At 41.7% G+C, this 26,640-nt stretch overlaps 1 protein-coding gene across 4 annotated transcripts in view; it reads left to right on the top strand.

Annotated features, from left to right (window-relative positions):
• SMARCC1 (SWI/SNF related BAF chromatin remodeling complex subunit C1) overlaps nucleotides 1-26,640 on the top strand; it is a 178,057-nt gene that overhangs the window by 83,672 nt on the left and 67,745 nt on the right. For all 4 annotated transcript variants that reach the window (XM_073334923.2, XM_073334922.2, XM_073334925.2 and 1 more), the window contains 6 exons: nucleotides 680-793; nucleotides 1,176-1,329; nucleotides 1,732-1,845; nucleotides 4,429-4,488; nucleotides 17,828-18,086; nucleotides 18,972-19,133. In XM_073334923.2, the coding sequence (XP_073191024.1) occupies nucleotides 680-793; nucleotides 1,176-1,329; nucleotides 1,732-1,845; nucleotides 4,429-4,488; nucleotides 17,828-18,086; nucleotides 18,972-19,133 (863 nt within the window). The remainder of the gene's footprint in view (nucleotides 1-679; nucleotides 794-1,175; nucleotides 1,330-1,731; nucleotides 1,846-4,428; nucleotides 4,489-17,827; nucleotides 18,087-18,971; nucleotides 19,134-26,640) is intronic.

Here is a 26,640-nt window from a genome sequence, read left to right as displayed (position 1 = left end):
GTGAATTCTTTAGGCATCTTAGGTGTTTGGGTCAATGGCCCAAAAGCACATCTGGAACCAAAACGAAAATTTCAATGAATTGTTAATGATTCTGGCCACCTTTAAATGCCAGGGTTGAGCCCCTCGTTTGGAATGAGATTTTTCACTTTTTCACCTTTTTTTTTTGGCCTGCTTATATTTCACAATGAGAGGACTATTTTGGCAATCTGAGAGATACTTTAAATTTGCAGATTATTTATTAAACACATAAAGAATAGTTGATACTTTGACAACACACACAGAAAGATATGGTCCATGATTAAAATCTAAATAGACACAAATATAAAATGCTGAGGGGTGGGTCAGATGATGGCGCATAAACCAATTCGATAAAGAAATACACATTAACTTTTTGTACTTTATATTGATTGCTTAGTTGCAAAGTTCACCAGGAGTAACAAAAAAAAAAAAAAAAAAAACCCTGCAGGTCTTCAGCTTCACTGTCACCCTACAGTTATAAGTGTGCGTTTTCGGACTTCATGGTCACTGAACTGAATATCAGGTGCCCCTGGCATGCTGTATATATTGAAGGATGGGGGCCAACATGAAGATATTTTAGTAATGGTCAGAATTTGAAATGACACATACTACGAACCTGTATAGATTTTCAGATGTGTGTTGAACTGCCTTCTCTTTCCAGATACTTGGCTTACCGGAACTTCATGATTGATACGTATCGCTTAAACCCTCAGGAGTACTTGACCAGCACTGCCTGCAGAAGGAACCTGACTGGAGATGTATGTGCTGTAATGAGGTAAAATCTTAAATCTTGCAGCCACTACCCTTAGCTGTAACAATACATTTTATCCCAGCAAAGCTGCTTTATTACAAATTATAAGTTATACCTCCTGCATAGTGAGGTAGAAGACTTGAGGCCTAGGCGCATCAATCGTTTCTATTGGCAGATCATCTTTTTTCCTTTTGTGGTGAACACCACATTTTATAATACCCTTATTTACAGTGAATATAACAGTGAAAGGTAAATAGGACAGTACTCAACCTGCCTTTGTTTGATTAGCAGCAAACTCATCACAGTTGCACACTTGAACTTCCTCCCTGGTATCTTCTTTCTGCAGTAGCAGATGTGCTTGAGGGTTTGTTTCCTCAGACTTCAGTCATGTAATGTTGTTCCATAGAGTGCATGCCTTTCTGGAGCAGTGGGGTCTAGTTAACTACCAAGTGGATCCAGAAAGCCGTCCCATGGCAATGGGCCCTCCTCCTACTCCTCACTTCAATGTGCTTGCTGATACCCCCTCTGGACTTATGCCTCTTCATCTCCGAGCTCCTCAGGTAAATCCTACAGGCGCCAGCACCGTGTACATGCGCGCACACTTATTCAGATAGAAATAGTGGTACGTGTATTTTGGGAGTGGCTTAACATACTCCTAGCCAGTCTGTATTTGTAGCTAGGGTCAATGCTGTGTGTACCTGAACAGAGTATGTAGCTCATGCATTTTCTGGGAGGGTGGAATGCATCCTTCTCTCCACATGCCCTTCAGTCTCAGTAACGTTCTGTTAGTAGTCGATTTTCCATCGTTCTGTAGAATAATGTTGCACCTACAGTTCCAGCACTCCAAACCCAAATTTGCTAGTTTTGTGTGTAAACAAGGGTGATTTGGGGAGAATGCTAGTTCAGTGCACACCTGTCTAGGTTCATCTTGATGATCATGTGTTTGGTTTTTTTGTTCTTAGGTCCCTGCTGCCCAGCAGATGTTGAGCTTTCCTGAGAAAAACAAAGAAAAGCCTACTGACCTGCAGAACTTTGGACTTCGCACAGATATTTACTCAAAGAAGACCTTGGCAAAGGTAAAGTTGTTGAGTTTTTCTTTCCCTTTGGCTTCTATTGAGCTTCCTTCCACAAACCTTAGTCATTACATAATCACTAGGTGGGATGTTGCTGCTCCTCCATCCTTGTCCCATGTGTCTTCCACCTGGACACCCAACTGGGGTGCTCCCAGCAGCATTGGAGAAATCGGTTATCACAGGGAAGGGTTTATTTCATTGACCATGATACATTTTTCACAACCGTGAAAGTGGTAGGGCCCTTCTAATCATACGTATCGCACGCGGCTTGCTGAATGTTTCAAAATAGATTTCATAGGCGCTTGGGAGGTAAATCCCACTAGTCAGGTTTTTTTTAATAGATTGTTCTGTTTTCCCAGTTCAAATGGGACAGTGTTCCTCAGCCTTACAGAACTGGAAGGTCACTTCATCAGCAAAGGGTGGCTCTCTGAGCCAAGTCATGAAGTGATGTTCTGACACACCATCATTGTAGCATGTCCCAAACGGATTTAATGCTGTGACACACCATTGCAATGCAGTGTCAAGACAAAATGCCGTGCTTCTGTGGCCGCCTGCTCCCCCGCCCTTCTGGCTGCTTAGAGAGAAGGTAGTACTCAGGTATCCTAGAAACCCTGGTCCATTTATTCAGTGCTGCCTCATGTCGGGAACTATACAGGGTTTTCCTCAGATCATTGTTTCACTCGCTCTACTTGAGACCAGACTAACTGCTTGGACGTGGATTCCATAAGATCAATATGTGTTATCCCAAAGAGCACACAGATTGAGGATTACTACTGACAGTGTCACACTGTTCTAAAGACTGACATTTGGAGGGTACCTACTAGAAATTGGTATTCAACCCATACATATTCAGCCCGTACCAGATTTCATTGTGTGATTTATTCGCTTATTTTTGATTGATACATTCATTCAGTGAGAGTGCCAGTACTTTTCCCAGGTGCTCCTCGACACTTCTTAAACACAATTATAAAAATGGACTTAGGCTTTTTTTCCCCCAAAAAGTGATTTCCTTTTGTGTACATGCAGTTTACTCCTGGGGGAATTCTGTGCCACTGCGCATGTGCAGAATTTATGTCCCCTGCAGATTTCTTTGCTTCCCCGCAGAAAAATGACTTTCTGATGGGGAAGCAAATGGAAGGCACAAGAGTGGTCATGTGACCCTCCCCAGCAGTATGTTTCAGGGGCCCAGGGCAGCCATAGAGAGGTAAATCCCTGTGGGGCAGGGCGCGGGAGTGGGGAAGACCCGGCTGGTGGCTCCTATCCTGCACCGGGCTCAGCTGCTAGTCCTGGCTGTACAGGACGGGACTTCCTCTTCCCTTGCATGGCATCTGGGACTGTGTCAGACCCACCCCAGATTTCTCCCACAGCTGAAGGAAGCTCTCCCCCCTGACCCCCCCTTCCTACACCCATCGCTCCTCAGCCCAAACCTGGATCCCCCCATACTAAGCCCCTCCACACTTGGATCCTGCCCAGGCTAAGCCTGCCTGCCCACACCTGGTGCACCGGCCACAGAGGGGCAGGGCCTGGGGTGTTTTTTGGGCAGGGCCCAGTCCTTGCACTGTCAAGGTTGGGTGCAGCCTCACCTCAGAGTCTGTGTCCTGTGGGGAGCTGCACAGTGATCTCCCACCTCTGCAGCCAGTGGCCTGTACTTCCCAGTGCCATGCTGGAGCCTCCACATTTATTTGACAAATAAAATTTGCAGAATTTTAAAATATTGTGCACAGAATTTTTATTTTTTGGGGCGCAGAATGCCCTCAGGAGTAACAGTTGTTTTTCAAGCATTCACACCAGCCTATGTAAGAATTTTGAGTGTCTGATGGCTGACACTTTTAATTTGTGCTGCATGGGTTAGTAATCTGTACTCTGTGCAGATATTTGGGGAAAGGATAAGTTATTGGCACGAATTCAGTGTCTTACGCAGAACAACATAACCCCATTAACCTTCCCTCCTTATGAGGGAAGCTTTGACATCTGTGATGGTGTGTTTCTATCAGCTGAAACTGGTAGTAGGATCCTCTCCAAGAGTTCTGTAGTTCGAAGAAAACTTTTAAGTAATTCCCAAATCATTTTGGTGTAGCTACAGTAAACTCAGGAGTGATGCTGTGCTAAATACTCATACTGAGGGCAGCAGTTACAGGGAGGGAATGTATATTTTTCAAAGAGCTTGCATTTCCTTATCTCTTATCCTTGGAGATTCTTTTTTCACTCCAGGTATTTTTATCTCTTTTTGAGGATCGTTTTCCTAGTAAGAATCTACGACTTCAGTCTCTCAAACTGCACATTACTGTATCCACCATATACCTCATACAATCCAACCTATCTACCATGCAAGTGTTGCCTTAATTAAACATACTTTCCTATCCTCCTGTGTCTCTTGAAATTCTGTGTGTAATTCTTGCAGACTGGACAACTGCCTAAGGTAGGCAGCCATATGATCAACTACAGCAGAATTGCTGGGAAGAGTGACTAATAGGCTGTGGTAGTAGATTAAACCACTACAGCTGCTGCTTTTACAAGAAGTTCTTTTGCTCAAAATAGTGCTCCTGCAAAGATAAGTAATCTATCTTGCCTTTTCTTCCTTTATAGAGTAAGGGAGCCAGTGCTGGAAGAGAATGGACAGAGCAAGAGACACTGCTGCTACTAGAGGTAAGAGCTGATGAAGGAGAATGTTGGATACCGTAGGTAATCCAGAGAAAGGAGGCTTTTGTATGTAATATCTAAGGTTAAGAGAGGATTTTGTCATGGGTATTTTTAGTAAAAGTCATGGACAGGTCGCAGGCAATAAACAAAAATTCACGGAAGCCTGCAACCTATCCCTGATTTTTATGGAAAATACCTGGTAGGGACTAACAGTCTGAGCCCTGCCATCGAGAGCTGACCACCGGCCGCCAGGGCTGAAGTCAACAAAGTCACGGAGGTCCGTTAAAGTCACGGAATGCATGAACTCTGTACAAAATTATATCCTTAGTAATACGAGATGTAATTTGGTGGTTCTTCCAGTGATTGTCCATGTGTGTGCACCACTTGAGGTGCACATCTGGTCTCGATCTCCGATTTTTACTAGCAATGTCTGTTTAGACCACACCTGCACTGTTGTTGGATCTATTGATCGTGTATTAATTACATTGATTACTTAAAAATTCCCGGTTGACACTCTGAGATTTGGTAGGTTCTTGTCCCAAGATCAGGTCCAGTGGTATTAAAATTACTGGTCAGCTGGGAACCCTGATGTGCACGGTTGCAATACTCTCTGTATTCCCTCTCTGGGGAAAACGCTCTGTATCTAAGACAGTTAGAAAAGTTACAAACACCTCAACCCCGTAAGGTAGATAAAGGTAATACAGAATGTGCATCTGAGCATCCACATACTCTCACCAGCCCTTGCAAAAGAACCTGAAGTATTAGTCATTATCTTCCTCATCACTATCACCAGTGGTCGGAATCCTGGCACCTCCCAAGAGTTACATCTCCCAGTGCACACAGGCTGGGATACAACTTTTATAATGTGTTATGCTGACACATTGTGCCTACTCCTTTTTTCCTTATTTGCATTTCCTCACCCTACTAATGTCGGGTTACCTTCTCCCATAGGTTACTAGGCCTTTTACCTCAAGCTTATTGGCATACATGTTAATTAGTTACCATGGCACTCTTGTGATCAGACATCTGTGATAATCCTAACTTAAAATATCCAAGCTGGTATAAACAAGCATGTTGTGATTACCTGTCAGCATTTTAGTCATTACAGCATTCTGTTTTATGATACCTTATGATCTAGGGTTCTTCCTGGTTAGCTGCTTATGCTAAGGTTTTTGGGCCTTATGGATTGTTTAACAATGTTATTGTCTTATGCGCCTTGTAGGCTCATTACATTATTGGTTTAGTTTATACTCATGCCTTATCTAGCAAATACCTGTATACAAAACCGCCCTGACTCCCTCGTGTCCCATTCTAAGGGTATAAACAGCAGAGCCAGACCAACTGCCACTCCAGTTCCTCTTTGCTTCCCTAGGCTTGAGATGGAGTGCTAGAGTATCTGCATCCCTCAAATCTTTTCTAAGAATTTTGTGAGTAGTTTTTAATAGTTATTAGTGCTAGTGTTTTTTGCCATCTGGCAATTTGTTGTATTAGTCATAATTATCTGGGTTTTTTTGAGAGTTTGGTTCTTTGCACCTCCCCTGTTTTCTCCCCTTTAATTTATCAAAAACTTTCTTATTTAGGGATGATGTCTCATACAAAATTCCCTGGTTTGAAGTACCCCACCTCTTGTGAGAGAGCCTTTCCTTAGAATGACTGACACTCTGGGTCTGTTTGGTCTGGAGGAATCACATACACCAGCAAAGTGTGGAATGTACAAGTCATTTTCTAGGATAGTTGGACAAAAAGGTCCAGGGAAGGCATGTTTAGAAGTGGATCTCTTTGGACTTATTCCATGAGGTTCCATCATATTAGGCCCATTCCACCAGAACTCTGGAGGCTTGAACTCTACCTTTTTAAAAAAAAAAAAAGAAAAAAAAAAAGTCAGTCCCCATTATTGACACTTGACAAGCTGCCACCTGGGGTTCCATACATAGCTTGCTAAACACTGTGCTGTGGCAGAGGCATCCAGAGTGGATGCTGCTTTCAGTAGAACAATCCGTCACACTCTATTTGGGAAAAACTCTAAGCTCACATCTCCTTATTCAGGTCACTGTTTAGGACTCATTTCAAATAGAGTCAGCATAGGAACAGTCATTTGAAGTATCTTATCTGTATAGTTACTAGTGTTCTTTGAAATGTCTAGTCCATATGTGTATTCGACAACCTGCCCTCCTTTCTCTCCGTTTAGGAGTCCTATTACATGCCAGGGCTCTGCGATAGAGGGAGAATTGGAGTGGTATTTAGTTCAGCTTCACTCTTTGTACTCTTGGCATGAAGGTGTTTGGGGTGCATGCATGGACCAGACATTGCTAGCAAAAATGTCTGATCCTGGCACATGAGCACATGTGCACCTTGAATTGAATACACAACTGGATAATACGTCTTGAATAATTCCAGTTACTGTACAGGTAAGTAATTTCTCTTTGTTGTTAAGAACATAAGAATGGCCATATTGAGTCAGACCTAAAGGTCCATCTAGCCCAGTATCCTGTTTTCCGACAGTAGCCAATGCTAGGTACCCTAGAGGGAATGAACAGAATAAGTAATCATCAAGTGATCCATCCCTGTTGCCCATTCCCAGCTTCTGGCAAACAGAGGCTAGGGACACCATCCCTGCCCATTCTGGAACTATCCTCCATGAATTTATCTGTTTTTTTCTTTTTTTTAATCCTGTTATAGTCTTCGCCATCACAACATCCTCTGGCAAAGTGTTCCACAGTTGGACTGTACATTCTGTGAAGAAATACTTCCTTTTATTTGTTTTAAACCTGCTGACTATTAATTTTATTGGGTGACCCCTAGTTCTTGTGTTATATGAGAGTAAATAACACTCATTTACTTTCTCCACGTGGTCATGATTTTACAGACCTCCATCATATCCCCATTTAGTTGACTCTTTTCCAAGGTGAAGAGTCCCTGTCTTATTAATCTCTCCTCATATGGAAGCTGTTCTATACCCCTAATAATTTTTTTGCCCTTCTCTGTCCTTTGTCCAGCTGTAATATGGTCTTTTTTGAGATGGGGCAACCAGAACTGCACACAGTATTCAAAGCATGGGCGTACCATAGATTTATATAGAGGCAATATATTTTCTGTCTTCTTATCTGTCCCTTTCTTAATGATTCCCAACATGCTGTTTGCTTTTTTGACTGCCGCTGCACATTGAGTGGATGTTTTCAGAGAACTATCCACAATGACTCCAAGATCTTTCTTGAGTGGTAACAGCTAATTTAGACCCCCTCATTGTATATGTATAGTTGGGATTATGTTTTCCAGGATGCATTACTTTGTATTTATCAACATTGAATTTCATCTGCCATTTTGTTGCCCACTCACCCAGTTTTATGAGATCCCTTTGTAGCTCTTAGCGATCTGCTTTGGACTTAATTATCTTGAGTAGTCTTGTATCATCTGCAAATTTTGCCACCTCACTAATTACCCCTTTTTCCAGATCATTTATGAATATGTTAAATAGGACTGGTCCCACTATAGATCTGATGGGGGGCACCACTATTTACCTCTCTCCATTCTGAAAACTGACCATTTATTCCTACCGTTTGTTTCCTATCTTTTAAACAGTTAATAGTTACCGATCAATGAGAGGACCTTCCCTCTTATCCCATGACAGGTTACTTTGCATAAGAGCCTTTGGTGAGGGATCTTAGAATCATAGAAGATTAGGGTTGGAAGAGACCTCAGGAGGTCATCTAGTCCAACCACCTGCTCAAAGCAGGACCAACCCCAACTAAAACATCCCAGCCAATGCTATGTTAAGCCGGGCCTTAAAAACCTCCCTAGGTAACCCAGTCCAGTGCTTCACCACCCTCCTTGTGAAATAGTTTTTTCTAATACCCAACCTATGCCTCCCCCGCTGGCACTTGAGACCATTGCTCCTTGTTCTGTCATCTGCCACCACCGAGAACAGCCTAGCTCCATCTTGTCAAAGGCATTCTGAAAATCACTTTCTGAAAGTACACTATATTCACTGGATCCCACTTGTCCACATGCTTGTTAACTGCCTCAAATAATTGCGTTTAAAATTGGGTGTAGCTTTTTAAAAAGAGTCACTTATGTGAAATGGCATAAGACAGTTGAGAGATCCCATGCAATTTAGAGCTATGGATGGTGGTGCTGCCGTTTCTGAATTCATAAGAATATCTTTATATAAAATTTGCTTTAACTTCCAGTAATATGTGATTCCTGTATCTGCAGCCCCAGAATCCTATTATGTGCTTGAGTGAATCTTACAATGCAGTGAGGTCTTGAGGCAAACAGATAGTTGAAAACGTGGTTTTACACTATGAAAGAAATGCCCTTGGAGTGTTGTGTATATATTTGCAAGTAAGGTGAATGCTGTGAAATTCTGATAATGTTCACAGCTCCCCAGCTATGCCACAAGGTGTTAGAGGAAACTGCTAACATTCCTTTTTGAAGCGTATCTGTTCCTGGAATACGGATGATTCTGTTGCACATTGACTGGGATTTAACTGGGAATTGGTCCTGCTTTGAGCAGGGGGTTGGACTAGATGACCTTCTGGGGTCCCTTCCAACCCTGAGATTCTATGATTCTATGATTCTATGACTAACTTTTCACCTTCGTCACTATTAATAGGGGAAGCAAGTTAAGAGGAAGCCACCTAGTCATGTAATTATATAAGAAAACCATAGTGCAGTTAACGTGTATTGAGACTCTAGACCAGCATTCCTCAAATGCGGTCACTGTGGCTACATGCGGCCACCAGGGGCTTTTCTTGTGGCCACAGCCTCCTGGATGTTGACTTGGGGGGGAGGTGATAAAGTAGTGGCCCCTCCCCCTCCCTGTTGCTCTTGGATGCACCGTCTTGGTGTTGGTTTCTGGGGCCACCAGCCCAGGGGTTGGGCTCTGGAGACACCTGGAGGATCAGGCAGTTGGTGAGTTCCCCACCTTCCCAGGGGCAGTGGGGCTCAAGCTTTGGGTTTCAATCCTGGGGTGGCAGGGCAGCAGGCTCTGGCTGTGGGGCTTTGGGTTCCAGCCCCAGGCTTTGCCTGCGCATGGCTCCAGGCTCCAACCCCAGGCCCTGGCCATGGGGCTTCAGGGTCCAGCCCCCTGCCCTACCCCCATCATCCCTGGCCCCACCCCCCTCTTCTTCCACCCACCCCCACCCCCCAATCCAAGGCTTAATTTGTCCCCAGGCTTGCCAGGGCTGAGTAAGTCTGCTGTGAAAAGTGATACTTGTATGTTTGTTAATATCACTTTTCACAGCAGACTTACTAGCTAGCAATAAATACATGACAGTGATTTGGATGTGTACATGTCCATCTTTATTTGTTTTTCCTAAAGTTAATTAAGTATTTTAGGAAAAAGTGTGAGAGCAGCTGCCAGCGAGAGTTGGTGGCTGCACTCTGAGGCCACCAAAAAATTTGTCCTGAGAAGCCCTGCTCTAGACCACAGAACTGTACTTTAATGTGTTCTGTTAGACTTCTGGAAAAAGCTTAAGGAAATGACTGCAGGAAGGCAGGGTTAAGTTGATTCTTTATGAATAAAGTCAAAAATATGTTCTGTTTTGCAAACTCTATCAGGTCTGTGTCCCAAAGCTGACTGGAACTGGAGCTGTTGACTCACATATTAACACTTGGATCATCTGTTATGCTTTCCATTGTGATAGCGCTAATGAGCCCCAGTCACGTAGCCACAGTCTCACTGTGCTAGGTGCTATGTAAAAATATAATAAACAAGAGGGTCCCAGGCTTTCTTCTGTGCCTCAGGGCAGGATTTTTCTTCTTTACTAGTGGTTTGTCCAATCTAGGTTTAAGTCTTCAGTACTAGAGCTCTCCCTCAAGTCATTCTCCCGTTCCCAGTGCCTCCCACCCACCAGCAGCCCTGCTGATCAGCACCTCCCCCTCCGTCCCCACGCCTCCCGATCAGCTGTTTTGTGGCGTGCAGGAGGCTCTGAGAGGAAGGGGGAGGAGCGAGGGCACAGCAGGCTCAGGGAAGGGGTGGAGTGGAGGTAGGGCCTGTGGCAGAGCCAGGGGTTGAGCAGTGAGCAACCCCGGCACATTGTAAAGTTGGTGCCTGTAGCTCCAGCCCCGGAGTCGGTGCCTAGACAAGGAGCCGCATATTGACGTCTGAAGAGCCACATGTGGCTCCGGAGCCACTGGTTGACCACCCCTGGTCTAGTGTAATGGTGCTCAACCTATTTATTTATTCCCATCTTACGATAGTTAATCAGTACAATAATCCAAGACTACCATTTTCTGAACTTGCCTTACTAGTACTACTAGCCAAATATAGAAGTTTTGTATTTTCCAAAATTTTACTACTCTGCCATGCAAACAGAGTATTATTGGGTGATTTGTCTGGGTTTTTTAGCCATGTCACCACTTGTCAGAAACCCAACTACCAAGTTCTGAGATCATAAGGAAAACCATGGACTCTTAATTTCAACAGCACTTCATATTCTGACTCTTAATTTAATATCCACCACACCTATATGAATAAGCAAAATTTACTAAGACAGTCTTCATAGAACTGGAAGTGTATTCAGCATCTCATGTTACGTGTAGCTCATGTTACAGATAAACATGGACTGTGCCTCAGGTAATTATTTATATAGTACAATATAATAAACTGAGTTTACAGAGCAAGAATAGCTAAGTAGCAGTTGATACTGGGCATATACTGTATAAACATAAGACTCTAATACCTCATCATAAATAATAGAAATATTTCCTTATCAACATTGACATATAAAATTTATGCTATAGTTAATTTGTTTAATTATAATTCAGCACAGTTATTACTTTGGATTAAACATGCTGGTGGAGTAACTTTCAACCAACATTCTATTGACAATTTGCTTAGTGTTAGTTAATAACTTCACAAGTACGGAATGTTATAGCTCCACTGGAATGGAAGAGAAAATAGAATGACTTGTGAGCAAAAACAAAATCTGGATTACAAATCCAACATTGCAACACCTCACTGCAGTAAATAAAGTTGTTTGCTTGGTTAAAACTGATTGGAAAGGATAGTGACCCAGCCGTGATCCACTGATTTTATAGTAAAAAAGGTGCAATACTCTTATGGTGTCCAAAAATGGCAAGAAAATATCCCAGTGGAATCATCCAAATAAACATCACTTCCAAATTCAGCAAATGCTTATGAAACAAGGAATGAGTCCTGAGCCCATGCTATTTGTTCAGTCTTTTTGGTTTTTAGCCTATAAATAAAACATTAAAGAGAGGATATCATTTCAAGCTTAAGTGATCCTGCTATAACAAGCCAACTCCATCCAATTAAATCCTCAGGGTAGCTTTGGGCAAATATGTGCAGTAAAGTTCCAAAGAAGTAGTCTTATCCAAGATAATTATTGCCCTACTATCTATAGACTGAATGACTGGAGGGAGAAAAATCTGCTTCTCTCCTAGCATCCTCATTTGCCATTTTTTCACTTGTACCTCAGTGTAGCACTGTATGCCTTACATTGCTGCAGGAGCATTTTCAGCAGTTCATAATAAGGGCAAGTGTTGTGGGAAGTTAAACATTAGTTTAGCAGAAAAATAATAAGAAAAGGAATACTTGTGGCACCTTAGAGACTAACAAATGTATTTGAGCATAAGCTTTCATGAGCTACAGCTCACTTCATCGGATGCATTCAATCCGGTGAAGTGAGCTGTCGCTCACGAAAGCTTATGCTCAAATAAATCTGTTAGTCTCTAAGGTGCCACTAGTACTCCTTTTCTTTTTGCGGATACAGACTAACACGGCTGCTCCTCTGAAACCTTTTAGAAAGATAATAAGCAATGAAGTAGAAATTACTGAATCGTATTATGCAAAAATACAGCCAGTCTAGCTTTCTAATGTGATAAAGGGGGGGTATGGCCAGCAGTAATTAGATGAAATTAGGGAAAGAAATCTATAGCCTGAATATAAGGCAATTCTGCTTGATGCTGAGATCTTCTAAACTGTGGAAATGTTTTCCAAGGAAAGTAATAGAAGTCCCATTGCTTGAGACATTTAAAATTGGACAGGACAAAGCACAGGAGAACAATACCATAAAGAACAACCCTGCATTGGTGTCTGTAGTATGGACCAGATGACCAAACAGAATCTCTGATTTCCTGGATGTATTTTTCCTTTCCATGGTTTCTTTAAAAAGAACCTTAGCTTTCGGTACTGATTGCCTAGTTTATGGTCTTGGACATTTCCATAATTCATCTTGCCCTTCCCCTTCTGGCTTCTTAAGTTATACTGACAGAGAACATTTGCTCTCCTCTGAAGTATTAAATAGGAGTTTTGTTTGTGTGGCATTTGCCCACCTAATCCTGCTTCCTACACTTTGGGTGGAGGGTTCAGCAGTGGACTGAGGTCATTCTGGCGGTCTCTTTACTACACTGAACTACACTAGTTTTAAACTGCAAGAGAAACTGTTTCAAAAGTTTCAACAAGGCAAAACTAAACCGCTTATAAATAATCATACAAAGCAAGACCTAAGGCCACCTGGTGTGGGTGTATTTCTTCAAGTTGGTCAATGCACAACGAATCTATAACATTTCAATTTTCAGCTCAGCTATCCATCTGGCTAGTCTCTTTTCACATCTTCCAAAGTGCTCCTCATCTTGTTTTTTCCCTTGCTGACTCTCAGCATTCTTGACATCCCAAAGTGTCTTGTGACAGAAGATGACCATGGCTTTGATGAAAATAATTACAGCTGAGGCTGTTGCAGCTGCAAAAACACTTCCTTCCAGGCTTATGAGGGCAGGACTCCAGTGTGGAAAGCAATTCATTCTAGACTTCTTGAATTTAAAAACATATATGTATAGTGCTAGTAAAATGTGCTATATTTATAGTCCTGGAGACTGATGTCCTCTTTACTCACAGGACAAGTTACAGCATATTCACCACTTGTACAAGCTTCCGTCCCCTTAGTCCTAAATTGGAGTAACTGTCTCAGAGGGTGAAAGTGATAGGTCAGTCTCTGGTCCATTTAGTCCTTGACACCTCTGTTAACACTTCCAGTATCTCTTTACTTTTTGCACTTGGGTGTCTTGAAGCTCTCACAAGAGAATATTCTATTTAAATATTTGACGCACCCATCCCCATGCTATCGAAGTACCTTGTGGAAATCGGTAAGTCAAGTAGTCTATTTAAAGCTGATCTACCTTTTGGGTCTCTCCTTTTCCATACATGTGCGGAAATGTTGTGTAAATCTTGTATCCGGGGGGGATGTAAACCAGAAAATCTGTCATGAAGGTGAGGAAATTTCTGGTAGTTTGAATGTCTTGTGGAAGGCAGTTTAAAAGCCGCTAGGCTGCTGATTTCTCCTGCTCTAGACTTTCAACTTTGTAATGGGTACATCCAGTCTTTTGAGTAATGCAGCTGTTATGGGAAGTCATGGATGTAGAGAGAGTGGTCACTGCTGAGGTAGTCTGAGCCCAGTTTGAGGGCTCTAACAAGAACCTTAAATAAGAACTTGTGATAAGTTCTTGAGGAGTGCAATATCCACAGGATCAGGTGAAGGGCTCACATCTACCTGTTTGGAAAACAGGTTACTGCATTTAGAACTAGTTGAAGCTTTTTCAAGGCACTAGTTGTTTCCAGGTACAGTATATTTCAGTAGTCCATCGTGAAGGTTACAAAAGGATTGGAATACTGTGCCTAAATTAATGACAGGTTTCAGAGTAGCAGCCGTGTTAGTCTGTATTCGCAAAAAGGAAAGGAGTACTTGTGGCACCTTAGAGACTAACCAGTTTGTTTATTTAGTTGGTTAGTCTCTAAGGTGCCACAAGTACTTCTTTTCTTTGTGCCTAAATTGATACCCATTTGGGTAAATTGTTGACTTGTGGCCTGTTATAGATGGAAGAAGATGATCTGGTCCTGGAACTGGTTTTGTTCAACATCTTTATCAGTGATCTGTATGATGGGATGAATTGCACCCTCAGCAAATTCACAGATGACACTAAGCTGTGGGGAGAGGTAGATACGTTGGAGGGTAGGGATAGGGTCCAGAGTGACCTAGACAAATTGGAGGATTGGGCCAAAAGAAATCTGATGAGGTTCAACAAGGACAAGTGCAGAGTCCTGCACTTGGGAAAGAAGAATCCCATGCACCGTTACAGGCTGGGAACTGACTGGCTAAGCAGCAGAAAAGGACCTGGGGATTACAGTGGACGAGAAGCTGGATATAAGTCAGCAGTTTGCTCTCGTTGCCAAGAAAGCCAATGGCATATTGGGCTGTATTAATAGGAGCATTGCTAGCAGATTGAGGGAAGTGATTATTCACCTCTGTTTGACACTGGTGAGACCACACCTGGAGTATTGTGCCAGTTTTGGTCCCCCCACTACAGAAGATGTGGACAAATTGGAGAGTCCAGTGGAGGGCAATGATCAGGGGGCTGGGGCACATGACTTACAAGGAGAGGCTGAGGGAACTGGGGTTATTTAGTCTGCAGAAGAGAAGAGTGAGGCGGGATTTGATAGCAGCCTTTAACTACCTGAAGGGGGGTTCCAAAGAGGATGGAGCTTCGCTGTTCTCAGTGGTGGAAGATGACAGAACAAGAAGCAATGGTCTCAGGTTGCAGTGGGGGAGGTCTAGGTTGGATATTAGGAAACACTATTTCACTAGGAGGGTGGTGAAGCACTGGAATGGGTTACCTAGCGAGGTAGTGGAATCTCCATCCTTAGAGGTTTTTAAGGCCAAGCTTGACAAAGCCTTGGCTGGGATGATTTATTTGGTGTTGGTCCTGCTTTGAGCAGGGGATTGGACTAGATGACCTCCTGAGGTCTCTTCCAACCCTAATATCCTATGATTCTATGGTAGATACCACTATTTGTGAATCTAGTAGCAGTGAAAGAGAGAATTAGGAGGATCCATAGGCTGCAAACTATTTTGATGAATGAAAGACAGATCCCTCATTTCAGATTGGTGACAAATTTGATTGGATCTTCAGAATACTTCTGTCTTCCACTAGCATTGTTTCCATCATGTCTAGGTTTATCTTCTCCCGGTGATTTTCATTCAGATGCTGACCCACTATTTAGGGACTGGGACACTCTGGGAGGAGAATAGATAGAGCTGGGTGACATCTGTACGCGGTTGATAAGTGAGGCTGTACTTTCTCACGGCCTTCCTTAGTGATTTTAAATATGCATTCAATGTAATGGAATAGAGGACAGTCTTGTAGTATTCCACAGTTAAGGGTTCTAGATATGAAAGTGAGGGATCAGTGAGATCACTCAGAGGAAGGATCTGTACAAACTCATAACATTAGCGCTCACCACTGCAAAGTTAAGGTGGTCCAGCAGCATCTCATAATCAGCTGTGTTGAAAGCTGATGAGAGATGACCCAGGAATCTTAGTATGGATTTTGTTTTTGTGCATGTGGTGGCCAGGAGGAAATTTTCCATCCGAGCAGCAAGTACTGTTTTTATACCATATCCTGGGGTTGGACCTTTGGTCTGACCCAGTGTGGCCATTCTTATGGGTTAAACACCAAATTGGGAAGAGTGTTGGATATTGGCAAAGGCAGGTGTAGTTGGGAGAGGGCTGTTCCCCGGCTTCTCTAAATTTGGTGACAGTGATCAACATCTTAGGTACTGATCAGATCACAGAATGTTTTAAGGTAGATAGCTGACTTTTCTGTAAAGGAAGGCAATTTCATTTTGCCCGAGGAACTTTTTGCCTTTTTGGCTATCCCCAACTGGCGGGAATCCGAATCGCATGTCATCATTTGAATTTCCTCCACTTCTTCAAGGACTTGCTGTTGTATAACTGGACCAAGATCTGGGAAAGTTGGTTTGTCAGTGGTCCAGTGTCTAGTCCCCATCACTTGGGATTCCGATAAATCACTTCAGATGCAGGAGATCTTGTCCACAAAGTAGTCTTATTTAATGTGGTTCAAATACCTCTGCTTTTATGAAAGGTTAGTTAAGGGATCTAATAATCTCTCTGCACTACAGTCTAATACTTCCCTCCTGACCACGGGATTTTCCTTACCATTTATAGTCTAATAGATGGTGCTCTGTAAATATAGCAAAAAGAAAAGGAGTACTTGTGGCACCTTAGAGACTAAGGTGCCACAAGTACTCCTTTTCTTTTTGCGAATATAGACTAACACGGCTGTTACTCTGAAACCTGTAAATATAGCCACATTGACAGTCTGTTGCTTCTGCTACACCAAGATCCTCACCTTACAACTCATGGATTCTGTCTAGTTGCCAGTGATCAAGAATGCTTCTGTAGTCTTATTTCTAGGCTGTTGAGAAAAATTAGACTTCTCTGTATTGCTCATTTCATGGTTGTATCACTGGTATCCTTCTCTATGCTGCCAAAATTATTTGCATTTAGAGTGGTTTGTTACTCTGAAAACTTACAAGGATGCTATCAATTTAAAAATCAAACTCCTGTTTGAAAACTTTTACCTACCTTTTTTAGTAGATTGTAACTAAGATTATGGGGCAAAAAAACATTTCCTCATATTTTCATGTTTTGCTTTGTGCAGCTGACAGCACTTTGTGTACAGTCAATTGTTTACATTGTAGTAGCACCAATTAGTAGTAGCCAGGCCCCATTGTGCTGGCACTGCACACACATGAAATAAGATAGACCCTACCCCAAACGGCTTATAATTTTAGTATATGACGAGAGAGAACATGAGGAGAAACCTCATGGAGGGAAAAGGGAGCCATGAAACGAATATGTTTGGTGTAAGCAACACTCTCTATTCCCCGATATAGTCGATCAGTTTCCCCTGTTTGTGTTAGTCTTTCACACAGCAACAAGGAAAGGGAAACACTTTTAAAGTTAAGAAAATAAGACTTGTCAAAACAAAAATTGGTAGGAGTACATGAAACTATTTAATTTTGTTTTAATTAACAAGGTTTCAAGTTTATGATGTCCCTTTAATGTGAGATAGGATTCTTCAGAAATATTAACAATAACTTCCATTTCTTTCACTCCCCTTCGCTGTAGTCTGTTGTAAATGTTGGTGTGTAAATAGTCTCATAATAGGTTATGTTGACTCACAAATTAAACAATTGTTTTTTAAAGTCTTCCAAGTTTTTGGGATGGTAATTAGCAAACAGAGAATCATACTTGTGTGTTTGGAGCACAGAATAAATGACGAGTATTATACTGTTTACCGGTTCTCATAGCCCACAAATTCAACTTAGTGTTTAAGTGAGAGGCCTTCCACTGTCTAAACAAGTTTTTATGAAAAATCAATGTTTATATACTCCCTTTCACATAGTTCCCCTTTCTTTATTCACTGTTCTGTTTGTCACCAGACTGAATGGCGGTGAGAACAAAAAAACTTGTGTATACGTAGCATTATTTGCAAAACAATTCTTACTCTTCCTCTGTTGCAGGCTCTGGAGATGTACAAAGATGACTGGAATAAAGTCTCTGAGCATGTTGGGAGTCGCACCCAGGATGAATGCATTCTCCACTTTCTGAGACTTCCCATAGAGGACCCTTATCTGGAGAACTCTGATGCATCCTTAGGCCCATTGGCTTACCAACCTGTACCTTTCAGCCAGTCTGGAAACCCAGTGATGAGCACTGTTGCTTTTTTGGCATCTGTGGTGGATCCTCGGGTGGCATCAGCTGCAGCTAAAGCTGCTTTAGGTATGGGGTTACCATGGCTCTCTTTCCTTATGATTTTGTCTAACATGGTGTAACTTTGTGCTTGGTTGCTGGCTTCCTCTTGAGCTTTAGAAAGATCAGCTGCTATCTTTGGTGTTCCTTCAGAATGCAGCTAACATAAGTTGAAAACAGAAGCAAATATCTATAAAATTACTCAGGGAGGAGTTACCAGTATGGTTATTGTCTGTTTTGCATTTTACTAATGCTAGACTAGATGACGTATTGAGGTCCTCTCCAGTCCTACACTTCTATGACTCTGAACTATTAATTGGTTTGTAAAGCACTGTATAAGTGCCCATTATTACTTTTTATCATCATTTTGTTTAAGTGTACATTACATTAACAAATACTGCTACAGTGTTTAAATCTCTTATTTGGAATCTTGAACAAAAAATATGTCAATATTGGTTCTATTAATTTCAACTTGTTGCTTTCCTGGTTGTTACGCAATCGTGATTGGATAGAATAGTTCCTGCATGCTCAGTAACCGGTTATCTTATTTTCTGTAGATAGAATAAATGTGCTAGTTTGTATTTGTATAGTTTGGAAGAAATGTTCATAGAATCACAGAATCATAGAATATCAGGGTTGGAAGGGACCTCAGGAGGTCATCTAGTCCAACCCCCTGCTCAAAGCAGGACCAATCCCCAATTAACTGTACCTTAACTGTTAACTCTTAAGTACTGCTAACTACCACATTTAAGGGAGTAAATGAGCTTCCTTATGTTATAAGTGAGGCAGAACTTCAGAACATATTGAAAATTCACTTTGTCATTGTATTTATTTATATGTGGGTCTGTGAAAACTGATTATTTTTGACATGTGACGTGCAGACACCATAATATTTTCTCTTTAATTCTTTAACAGAGGAATTTTCTCGGGTCCGAGAAGAGGTACCACTGGAACTAGTTGAAGCCCATGTCAAGAAAGTGCAGGAGGCAGCAAGAACCTCTGGGAAGGTGGATCCAACATATGGACTAGAGAGCAGCTGCATTGCTGGAACAGGTCCAGATGAGCCAGAGAAGCTTGGTAGGTCATAAGTCTTGAATGCAGAAATTTTTGCAAATCAGGTTTATCTTTAGTACTTTTTATCAGAGAGAAACAGGCATATATATTTTCTATATAGAATATAGTAAAAACCTGAATCTTTTGGTCTTTAGTATACTATCTCTCTCTTCTTTGGCCCCACCCTCACTTCTTCTGTCCCTTTTAGGTCAGAAAGAGACCTAGACAAATATAGAACAAATTGTCAGCAATAAGTCTTGCATATAGCTTATCATAAATCAGTTTTGTGTTAACAATTCCAGAAATGTTGAAGCTAAAGGTAGGACACATTTGTCTTTAGCAAAATTTAGAAGTTAGTGTTTAATAGCATTTAGGGTCTTTTGAATATAAACCTTTTTATAATATACAGCTTTCCTGCAGGGAACTTGGACTACATTGTAAATGTTGCCCATTTATTTCTATTGCTAACATTTCAATATAGAAAGTTTTCAGTTTTTCCTGATGGAAAAATCTTAAACATTTATATAAAAGTGTAAGTAACAGGTAGTTGACATGACTCTTTGGTAGTTGTTGTTAGGTGTGTGTTAGACCGAACAATACTCTTATTGACACAGTAACTGATATACACAATTGTAAAAAATAAAAGGAGACCGGATAAGTGTATAAAGTAATGGATGGTTTACAAAAGATAGATTGGGAGCTTCTGTTCTCCCATTCTCATAACACAAGAACAAGAGGACTCTGAGTGAAATTAAAAGATGGGAAATTGAGAACCAATAAAGAAATTCCTTTTCACACAACACATAGTGAGACTGTAACTCATTGCCACAGGAAGTTGTTGAGTCCAAGAGCTTAGCAAGGTTCAGAAGGGATTATATAGGTAATTAGACTATCCAGAGTTGTCATAATAAATTATAACCATTTAGGAAGGAATATTAAATTGCACGTTTCAGGGCTTAAGCCAATGTCTATCAGTAGTTGGGATGAAACCTAGTCTGGGGGGCAGATTATCCCACATCTGCCTACTGCAGAGTTCTCGCACCTACCTCTGAAGCTTTTGATACTGGACAAGATGGGCTTTGGTTCAGATCCAGAATGGCACTTCTTATGTTCCTATTTAGAAAACTCAAAGTGAAAACCCCATCACTTGGGAGAGATAAAAGCCGACTAAGCAAAACAATTAAATATTCCAGAGGGAACAATTCTGCATTAACCCCACTGGTAGTAAGGTTGGTTCAGACCAGATGAGACATAATGCCTTCCATCTCTATGGAAGTTAGGATAAAACCAACTGGATTGTATGGTTTTATCAAAATGTAAGTACAGAATACTCCTGCTGGAAAAAAAAAAAAAGAATAATTACATAATGTTTTTTCTTCATCTCCACTCTGTTTTCATGACTTCCTGCCTGATTGTGTTCTGGGTACGGTGTTGGACAACAGTAATGATGAGAAAACATTGTTTCATTAGACCTGAACTGCACATGGACAATGTGTATTGGCTAGTGGTGCTTTCGTGTTGCATAGTTTGGGCCATTCTTAGTTTTTTGAAAACTCTAATGTAGTTGTAACTGTCACAGTTGAGCTGAGTTTCTAATGTGCGGCGAATGCTCTTGCTTATTGAGTTACTTCAGTAGATACTCTGGCATATAAGGCTAATATTTTAGGCTATGATTATTCATGCTACACAAATTGTCGTCTATAGCCCAAATGTGTAGAAGCTATGGGGCTGTTTCAACGTCCTAGAATACATGGAAAATCCCTGTTTGAATCCCCTTTCCACTAAAAACTAACTTCTATTTAAATCCCATTCTTAAATAGAGAATGTAAATTGTATAACTTAGTTTTTGATTTAGTTCCTTAAGCCCTGCAGCATAGCTGCTCTTATTTCTTCCATTTGCTTTACTGCAGTGTGCCCACAGGGACTCTGCTATATACCTACTAAAATGCAAAAAGATTTTCATCTTTAAACACTCAGTAAAGATCTGGCAGCACTGTTAATGTTTGTCAGTAAATTTTTAATATCTCAAAATCTCTGTTCAGCATTGGTTGGCTAGTGTCTTGTTCATCCTACCACAAATAATTTGTGAGTGAATTTAGGGTTTGTGCTAATGAAGCATGTCTTGTACCAGATAAAGCATAGTGTAATCTGGGTAGTGTGCAAGCTTTGTCTCGAGCTCTGCCAGAACACCTCAGGCCTTACCTGCCTTATCCCCCGTTACTCCAGACCTGAGAAGAGAGTACAGAATTGTGTGGTGGTTTTTTGAGGTGGGTTCATAGGAACTGGGAGCACAATAACACACTCAACACCTACCTCTCTAAGTCTCATTCCGTAGCTGAAGTAGGTATATGTGTACCATGTACGTTGCTTATTTTTAAAAAGTATGTAGATTTAAATTGGACAGTGTTTAGTTTAAGCTAAAAATACTGCAGAATACCCCCTAAATTTCACATTAGACTTGTTAGACTTTTTTTTTTTTTTAAATAATAATCAAACTGAAATTAGCAAGCTATTCCATAGTGCTCTGTCACCTCTTGTCAGTTCCACATGGTGGAGCAGGGCAGAGCTGACTTGGAGGAGCATAGAACTCTGAAATGACGTGACAAATACATGCTGAAAAATAAACATCATGGCATCTGGAATATCTCCTTCTCCCTCTCTGTGTCGCATTGTTTTGTCATGTGGAATTGACAGGAGGAGTTATAGCCCTCTAAATCCATTAAAGGGGGAATAGTTTTATTTTTCTTATCTGAGTCTCAGGTAAAACAAATCTAGGTATTTTCTAGCTTGGATCGAGGTTAAATTGGTGGTTATATTAAAATAATCACTGGACTTAAACCTATTTTATCTGGAGTGTTACAATTTGCTAGTAAGTCTTGCCCAGCAGGATTTGAGACTACAGGAATGGACTTCTCTGGGGCCTGAGCCATGCAATTCCTTGGTCGTACATCATTAGTATGTGACGCTGGCCTGTCAGTTGCCCTTTTCTCAAAAGGATACCCACTAGTTGCAAATACAGGTTTTGTGGCCTTTGCCATTTAATAAGGGGATGTGGAAAACAGACAACCATAATATGATTCTTGTAGACTGGGTTCTATAACTAATACTGGCCTGTTATAGTTAATGCGATTTGTATTGGGCTGTGATTAATGGAATAAATTAGGACAACAGCAGACGGTTCTCCCTGGGGGAGCTTCACAACAAGAGTTAACTGGGTCACTCGACAATCTGCATGGCCTTCCACCTCAAAACAGCTTTGCAATGGAGGACACAGAGGAAGAATCTACCAAGGTTGCACTTGCAGTGGTGTTTTTAATAAGCTAAAGTACATCTGCATGGCATACGCCTACTGAAAAAGCTAGCTGTCCTTGCATGACTAGAACTGAAGTATTACACCTAAATATGGCACACTTGAAAACTAAATTATCTATTTAGGAATACACTGTAATTTAGGTTCATTAATTGATGTAGTCTAATTATAGCTCCACTAGTCTTTTGAAAATTGTGTTTTTCATATTGATATATTTCAGTGTCATGTGGGAAATGTGATTGGAATAGACTGAGAGAGCTGCTGTTAGTCTAGAATTCTGACCTGTAATAATCTTTGTGGTTTGCTGTATTCAAAGCTGACAACCAGATTCCTTTACATCGATATGTAGAGCCATTGTAGACAATTATAGAGTTTACATGGATCAGATTAAATGGTTAACATGATAGATGCCGTGAGTCAAGGACATCCAGAATTCCTCTTCCGAATGCACTGGGAGCCCTCATCTTAGGGATTTTTGTTCACTGTTACCTTTACGAGCAGAATCAAGCCCTTAATAATCAGCCTTGTCTTCCTGAATTTCATGGTTTTTAAACCAGTTTTGTTTGCACACATACTTTGCAAGATGCACATTGATGTTGCCCAGATGCACCGTGGGCAGGATTAAGTTCTAATTGCTTGTACAAAGAGCCACTTGAATGCTAGAATCTTAAAGGTACAGCCAGCTCCACTCTGGACAGATGCAAGATGTCCAGACAAAAGCAGTTTCCCAAACCAACACTCATATGTTTGTGCTATCTTGTAAGCAGTACAAAAGTTAACCTTTGCATATATTCCTCAGGGCCTCTCTTGCTCTGCTCCAAACATTCCTGTCCCCATATCCAGTAACAGCCCTATACTTTCTCCACCCTGTCAGTCCCTGCCCACACACCTCTGAGTTTCAGGTTTTTGGAGCAGTGAGACATCATATCTGAGTGTTAGTTGAGTGTGGGGAGGAGGGAGAAAAGAGCAGCACCAGCAACCCCCAGCATTCTTGTGTCAAGCCCTCCTGCTCAACATGTGCCCCACTTCTAGCAGAGAGCACCTCATCTAGCCCTCAAAACCTCCTACTGTATCTTCAGATGACCCAAACACCACAATCAATTTTTGTCTGCAAAAGATTCTTTTTATAAAGACTTACTTTGGTGGAATCCAAGAAAGTTGAGGTCATGAATCCAAGAAGGTAAAGAACTACTAGATTTGATCACTAACCAGTTGACTGGGCACAGCCCTATATATTACTCCACAGTGATGTTTACATACCTTGCAGCCGGGTACAGCCTTTGCCCATTTATATTAAACTTCACAAATGTTTTAATTAATAAAGTGCACAGTAACTTTAATTGGAGATTTCAGTTTGAATGATGATGGTGAATGTTGAGTTTCCTGGGAGGAGTTATAGTACTTTGTCCTTCTGTAATGGCTTCCATTTAAGGATCTCAAAGCACTACACCAAAGATTAAGCAAATCTCCATTCTGTTTTGTTCTGTTTTATACAGATTCTGATCCTTCCCTCATTACTGTTCTATCTAAGTCCCTTCCAGCAGTGGTTTGTTCTTTCACTTTTCCACTTCACACAGGAAAATTTTGTGTGCACTACAGTGTGTTGCTTTGGTATGGTTGTGGTGGGGGTTTTTGTGTGTTTTTAGTGCTGTGTGTGTTAGAGAAGGCAGGTCGAAAAAGTTCAGCTTGCACTTGGAGTGGTAGGTGCTGAGATTTGTGATGGCCCTTAGTTCCTGTTGGACCTTGTTCTGCGGTTTCAGACCAGCCCTGGGAAAGCTCTGTCTTCTGCACAATCTTTGCCCTTGTTGTAAAAAGTTCCATTGTGCCTGTGGAGTGGAATTGTCTATCTTGTTGTCCTCTGAGAGGGTTGGGTGATCTTTCTGCTATGCCCAGGCCATTGAGTGCCTTGAGGATAACAACCAAGTCCCTAACTTAATATGATATTCTAAGGGAAGCCAATTTAGAGAGCAGAGGACAGGTCTGATGTGCTCTTGTTAGCCTGTGTTGCTGAGGAGATGCACTTCAGCATTTTGTATTAGTTGGAGTTAACTAAGAGCTGAAGGTTTGTTGCCCAAGTATATTGCATTGCTGCTGTCCAGACAGGGAGGTGACAAAGGTATGTATAGCAGAGGCCAGGTAGCTGTCTGCCTGGATGTGATGAAGTCTCCTAGCCATATGTCAAGCCAAGTGTATGGCATTATCTGTGTTTTGCAGGTAAGAGACTCACCTCCCCAAGATTAAACACAGTCAGGACTAAGACCCAGGAGCCTTTGCTCTGACCACAGAAGCGCACAGTTCTGAGTTTTATCATGTCTGTAACTCCCCCACCCCAACCCCACCCCCCAAAAAAAAGTATTCAGGAAATTCTAGTCTGACTTACTGTGGTTGTTACAATTACAAATGAATTGGTATTGAACTTCATCAGTGGAGTAGCTTCCTTGTGGGTTTGGCCACTTTTCATAATCTCTCTTCTGAGTCTGTTGAGTCAAGTTGGATTGAGTTTATTGAACAATAGTGTAGGTTTCCATAAAGACTTTAAAAAAAAAAAAAAAACAGGAGCAGGTTGTGAGCCCACTCCTAACCCTCTACCAGGAAGGCCAATGGACTCCCTTTAGTCTGGTCCTATTCATCGACCTGTCTGGCATGAGTGGCCCTATCAGGAGTTATGCTCCCATCAAGATAGCTCTCAGGTTTATGGGCCGACTCAAGCCTTTCAGCCATGTCAAGACACAGTCCCTGGGACTGATGTAGAAGAGGTCTGATGTTTCACATGTCTTGACAACACTATAAGTACCACAGATGGAACCAGTGAAAACATTAAAGCCAGAACAGTGAAAGCCAGCCATGCCTTTTGTAACTCTAAAGCTGAAGAAACAGAAATCTTGTCCTCCAAACTAAACTTAGTCTTGAACGCTATTGTAACATTAGTCTTACTCTGTGGCACTGAAACTTGGAGATGACTTCTTCGAGTGATGTCCCCATGGGTGCTCCACTGTAGTTCCTTCTCTGCTTTACCTACAGTGGACTCCCATGGGGGGGACATCTCAGAAAAACTCAGTTACCACACCAGTTGAGTAACCCTCTGTTCTTCTTCGAGTGATGTCTCCACAGGTGCTCCACTGTAGATACAGCACAGGAGGAACTACTGTGGAGCACCCATGGGGAAACACATGTTGAAGAACCTCAGTTAGTGCACAAGGTGAGTAACCCTCTCTTATTAAGACCTTACTACCTAAACTCCAGGCTTCCATAAACAGTTTTTAGACAATTCTTCAATATTAGACGACCAGAAAAAAAAATCACAAATTACAGAACAAAAATAGAAATGGCTTGGACATACATGAAGGAAAGACCCAAATAACATAAGACAGGCATTGGACTGGAACCCACAGGTCAAGATGCAACAAGGTAGACCAAGGAAATGCACAATAGAAACAGAACTGAAAGTTCTCAAAATGATATGGGAGGAAACTAAGAGACTGGCAAAGATGGAAGCCAGTGATGAACACCTGGAGTAGAGAGGCAAAAGAGAGAGAGGGTGTGTTAAACTTCACCACCCTTGTTTTTATGAATGATTTCGCCGCAGTTCCTATTGTGTCTGTGCCCTTGAAAGTTTCACAGGCAGATTAAACATAGATAAGTGTGGTCATTTATTTTACCTCCTGTATTTTTGGCAGGCAGTGATTTCCCTTTCATCTCAGTGTGTGATTTGACTAAATGCAGACATTGCTAAAATGAACAGTCTTGGAATATTTTACTTATTCAAGTCCTTGCCAGGACCTCTCTCAGCTAATATAGTGCCTTTTGAGGACTGGTGATAACTAAGGCTACGTTTTAGTCATGCGTATTTTTAGTAAAAGTCATGGTCAGGTCACGAGCAGTAAACAGAAAAGGAGGATTTGTGGCACCTTAGACTAACAAATCTATTTGAGCATAAGCTTTCATGAGCTACAGCTCACTTCATTGGATGCATTCAGTGTAAACAGAAATTCATGGGCCCGTGACCTGTCCATGACTTTTACTAAAAATACCCACCCTGACTAAAACTTGGGTAGGAGTGGGGGCCACCGCTGGTGCTGGGGGAGGTGACCCAGGTTCTGGGGGAGGTAGGGTTGGTGGGGCTGGCAGGGGCTTCCTACCCAGCTCCGCATCTCTGCAGCTCCTAGGCAGTGGAGCAGGGGGCCAGGGCAGGGGCTCGTCTGCTGCTCCAGCCACAAGCTC

Source organism: Lepidochelys kempii, chromosome 2 (assembly GCF_965140285.1).
Source record: "Lepidochelys kempii isolate rLepKem1 chromosome 2, rLepKem1.hap1, whole genome shotgun sequence".
Lineage (NCBI taxonomy): Eukaryota > Metazoa > Chordata > Testudines > Cheloniidae > Lepidochelys > Lepidochelys kempii.
The sequence above is the reverse complement of the archived record's forward strand: the minus strand, read 5'-3'. Positions and strand labels throughout refer to the sequence as shown.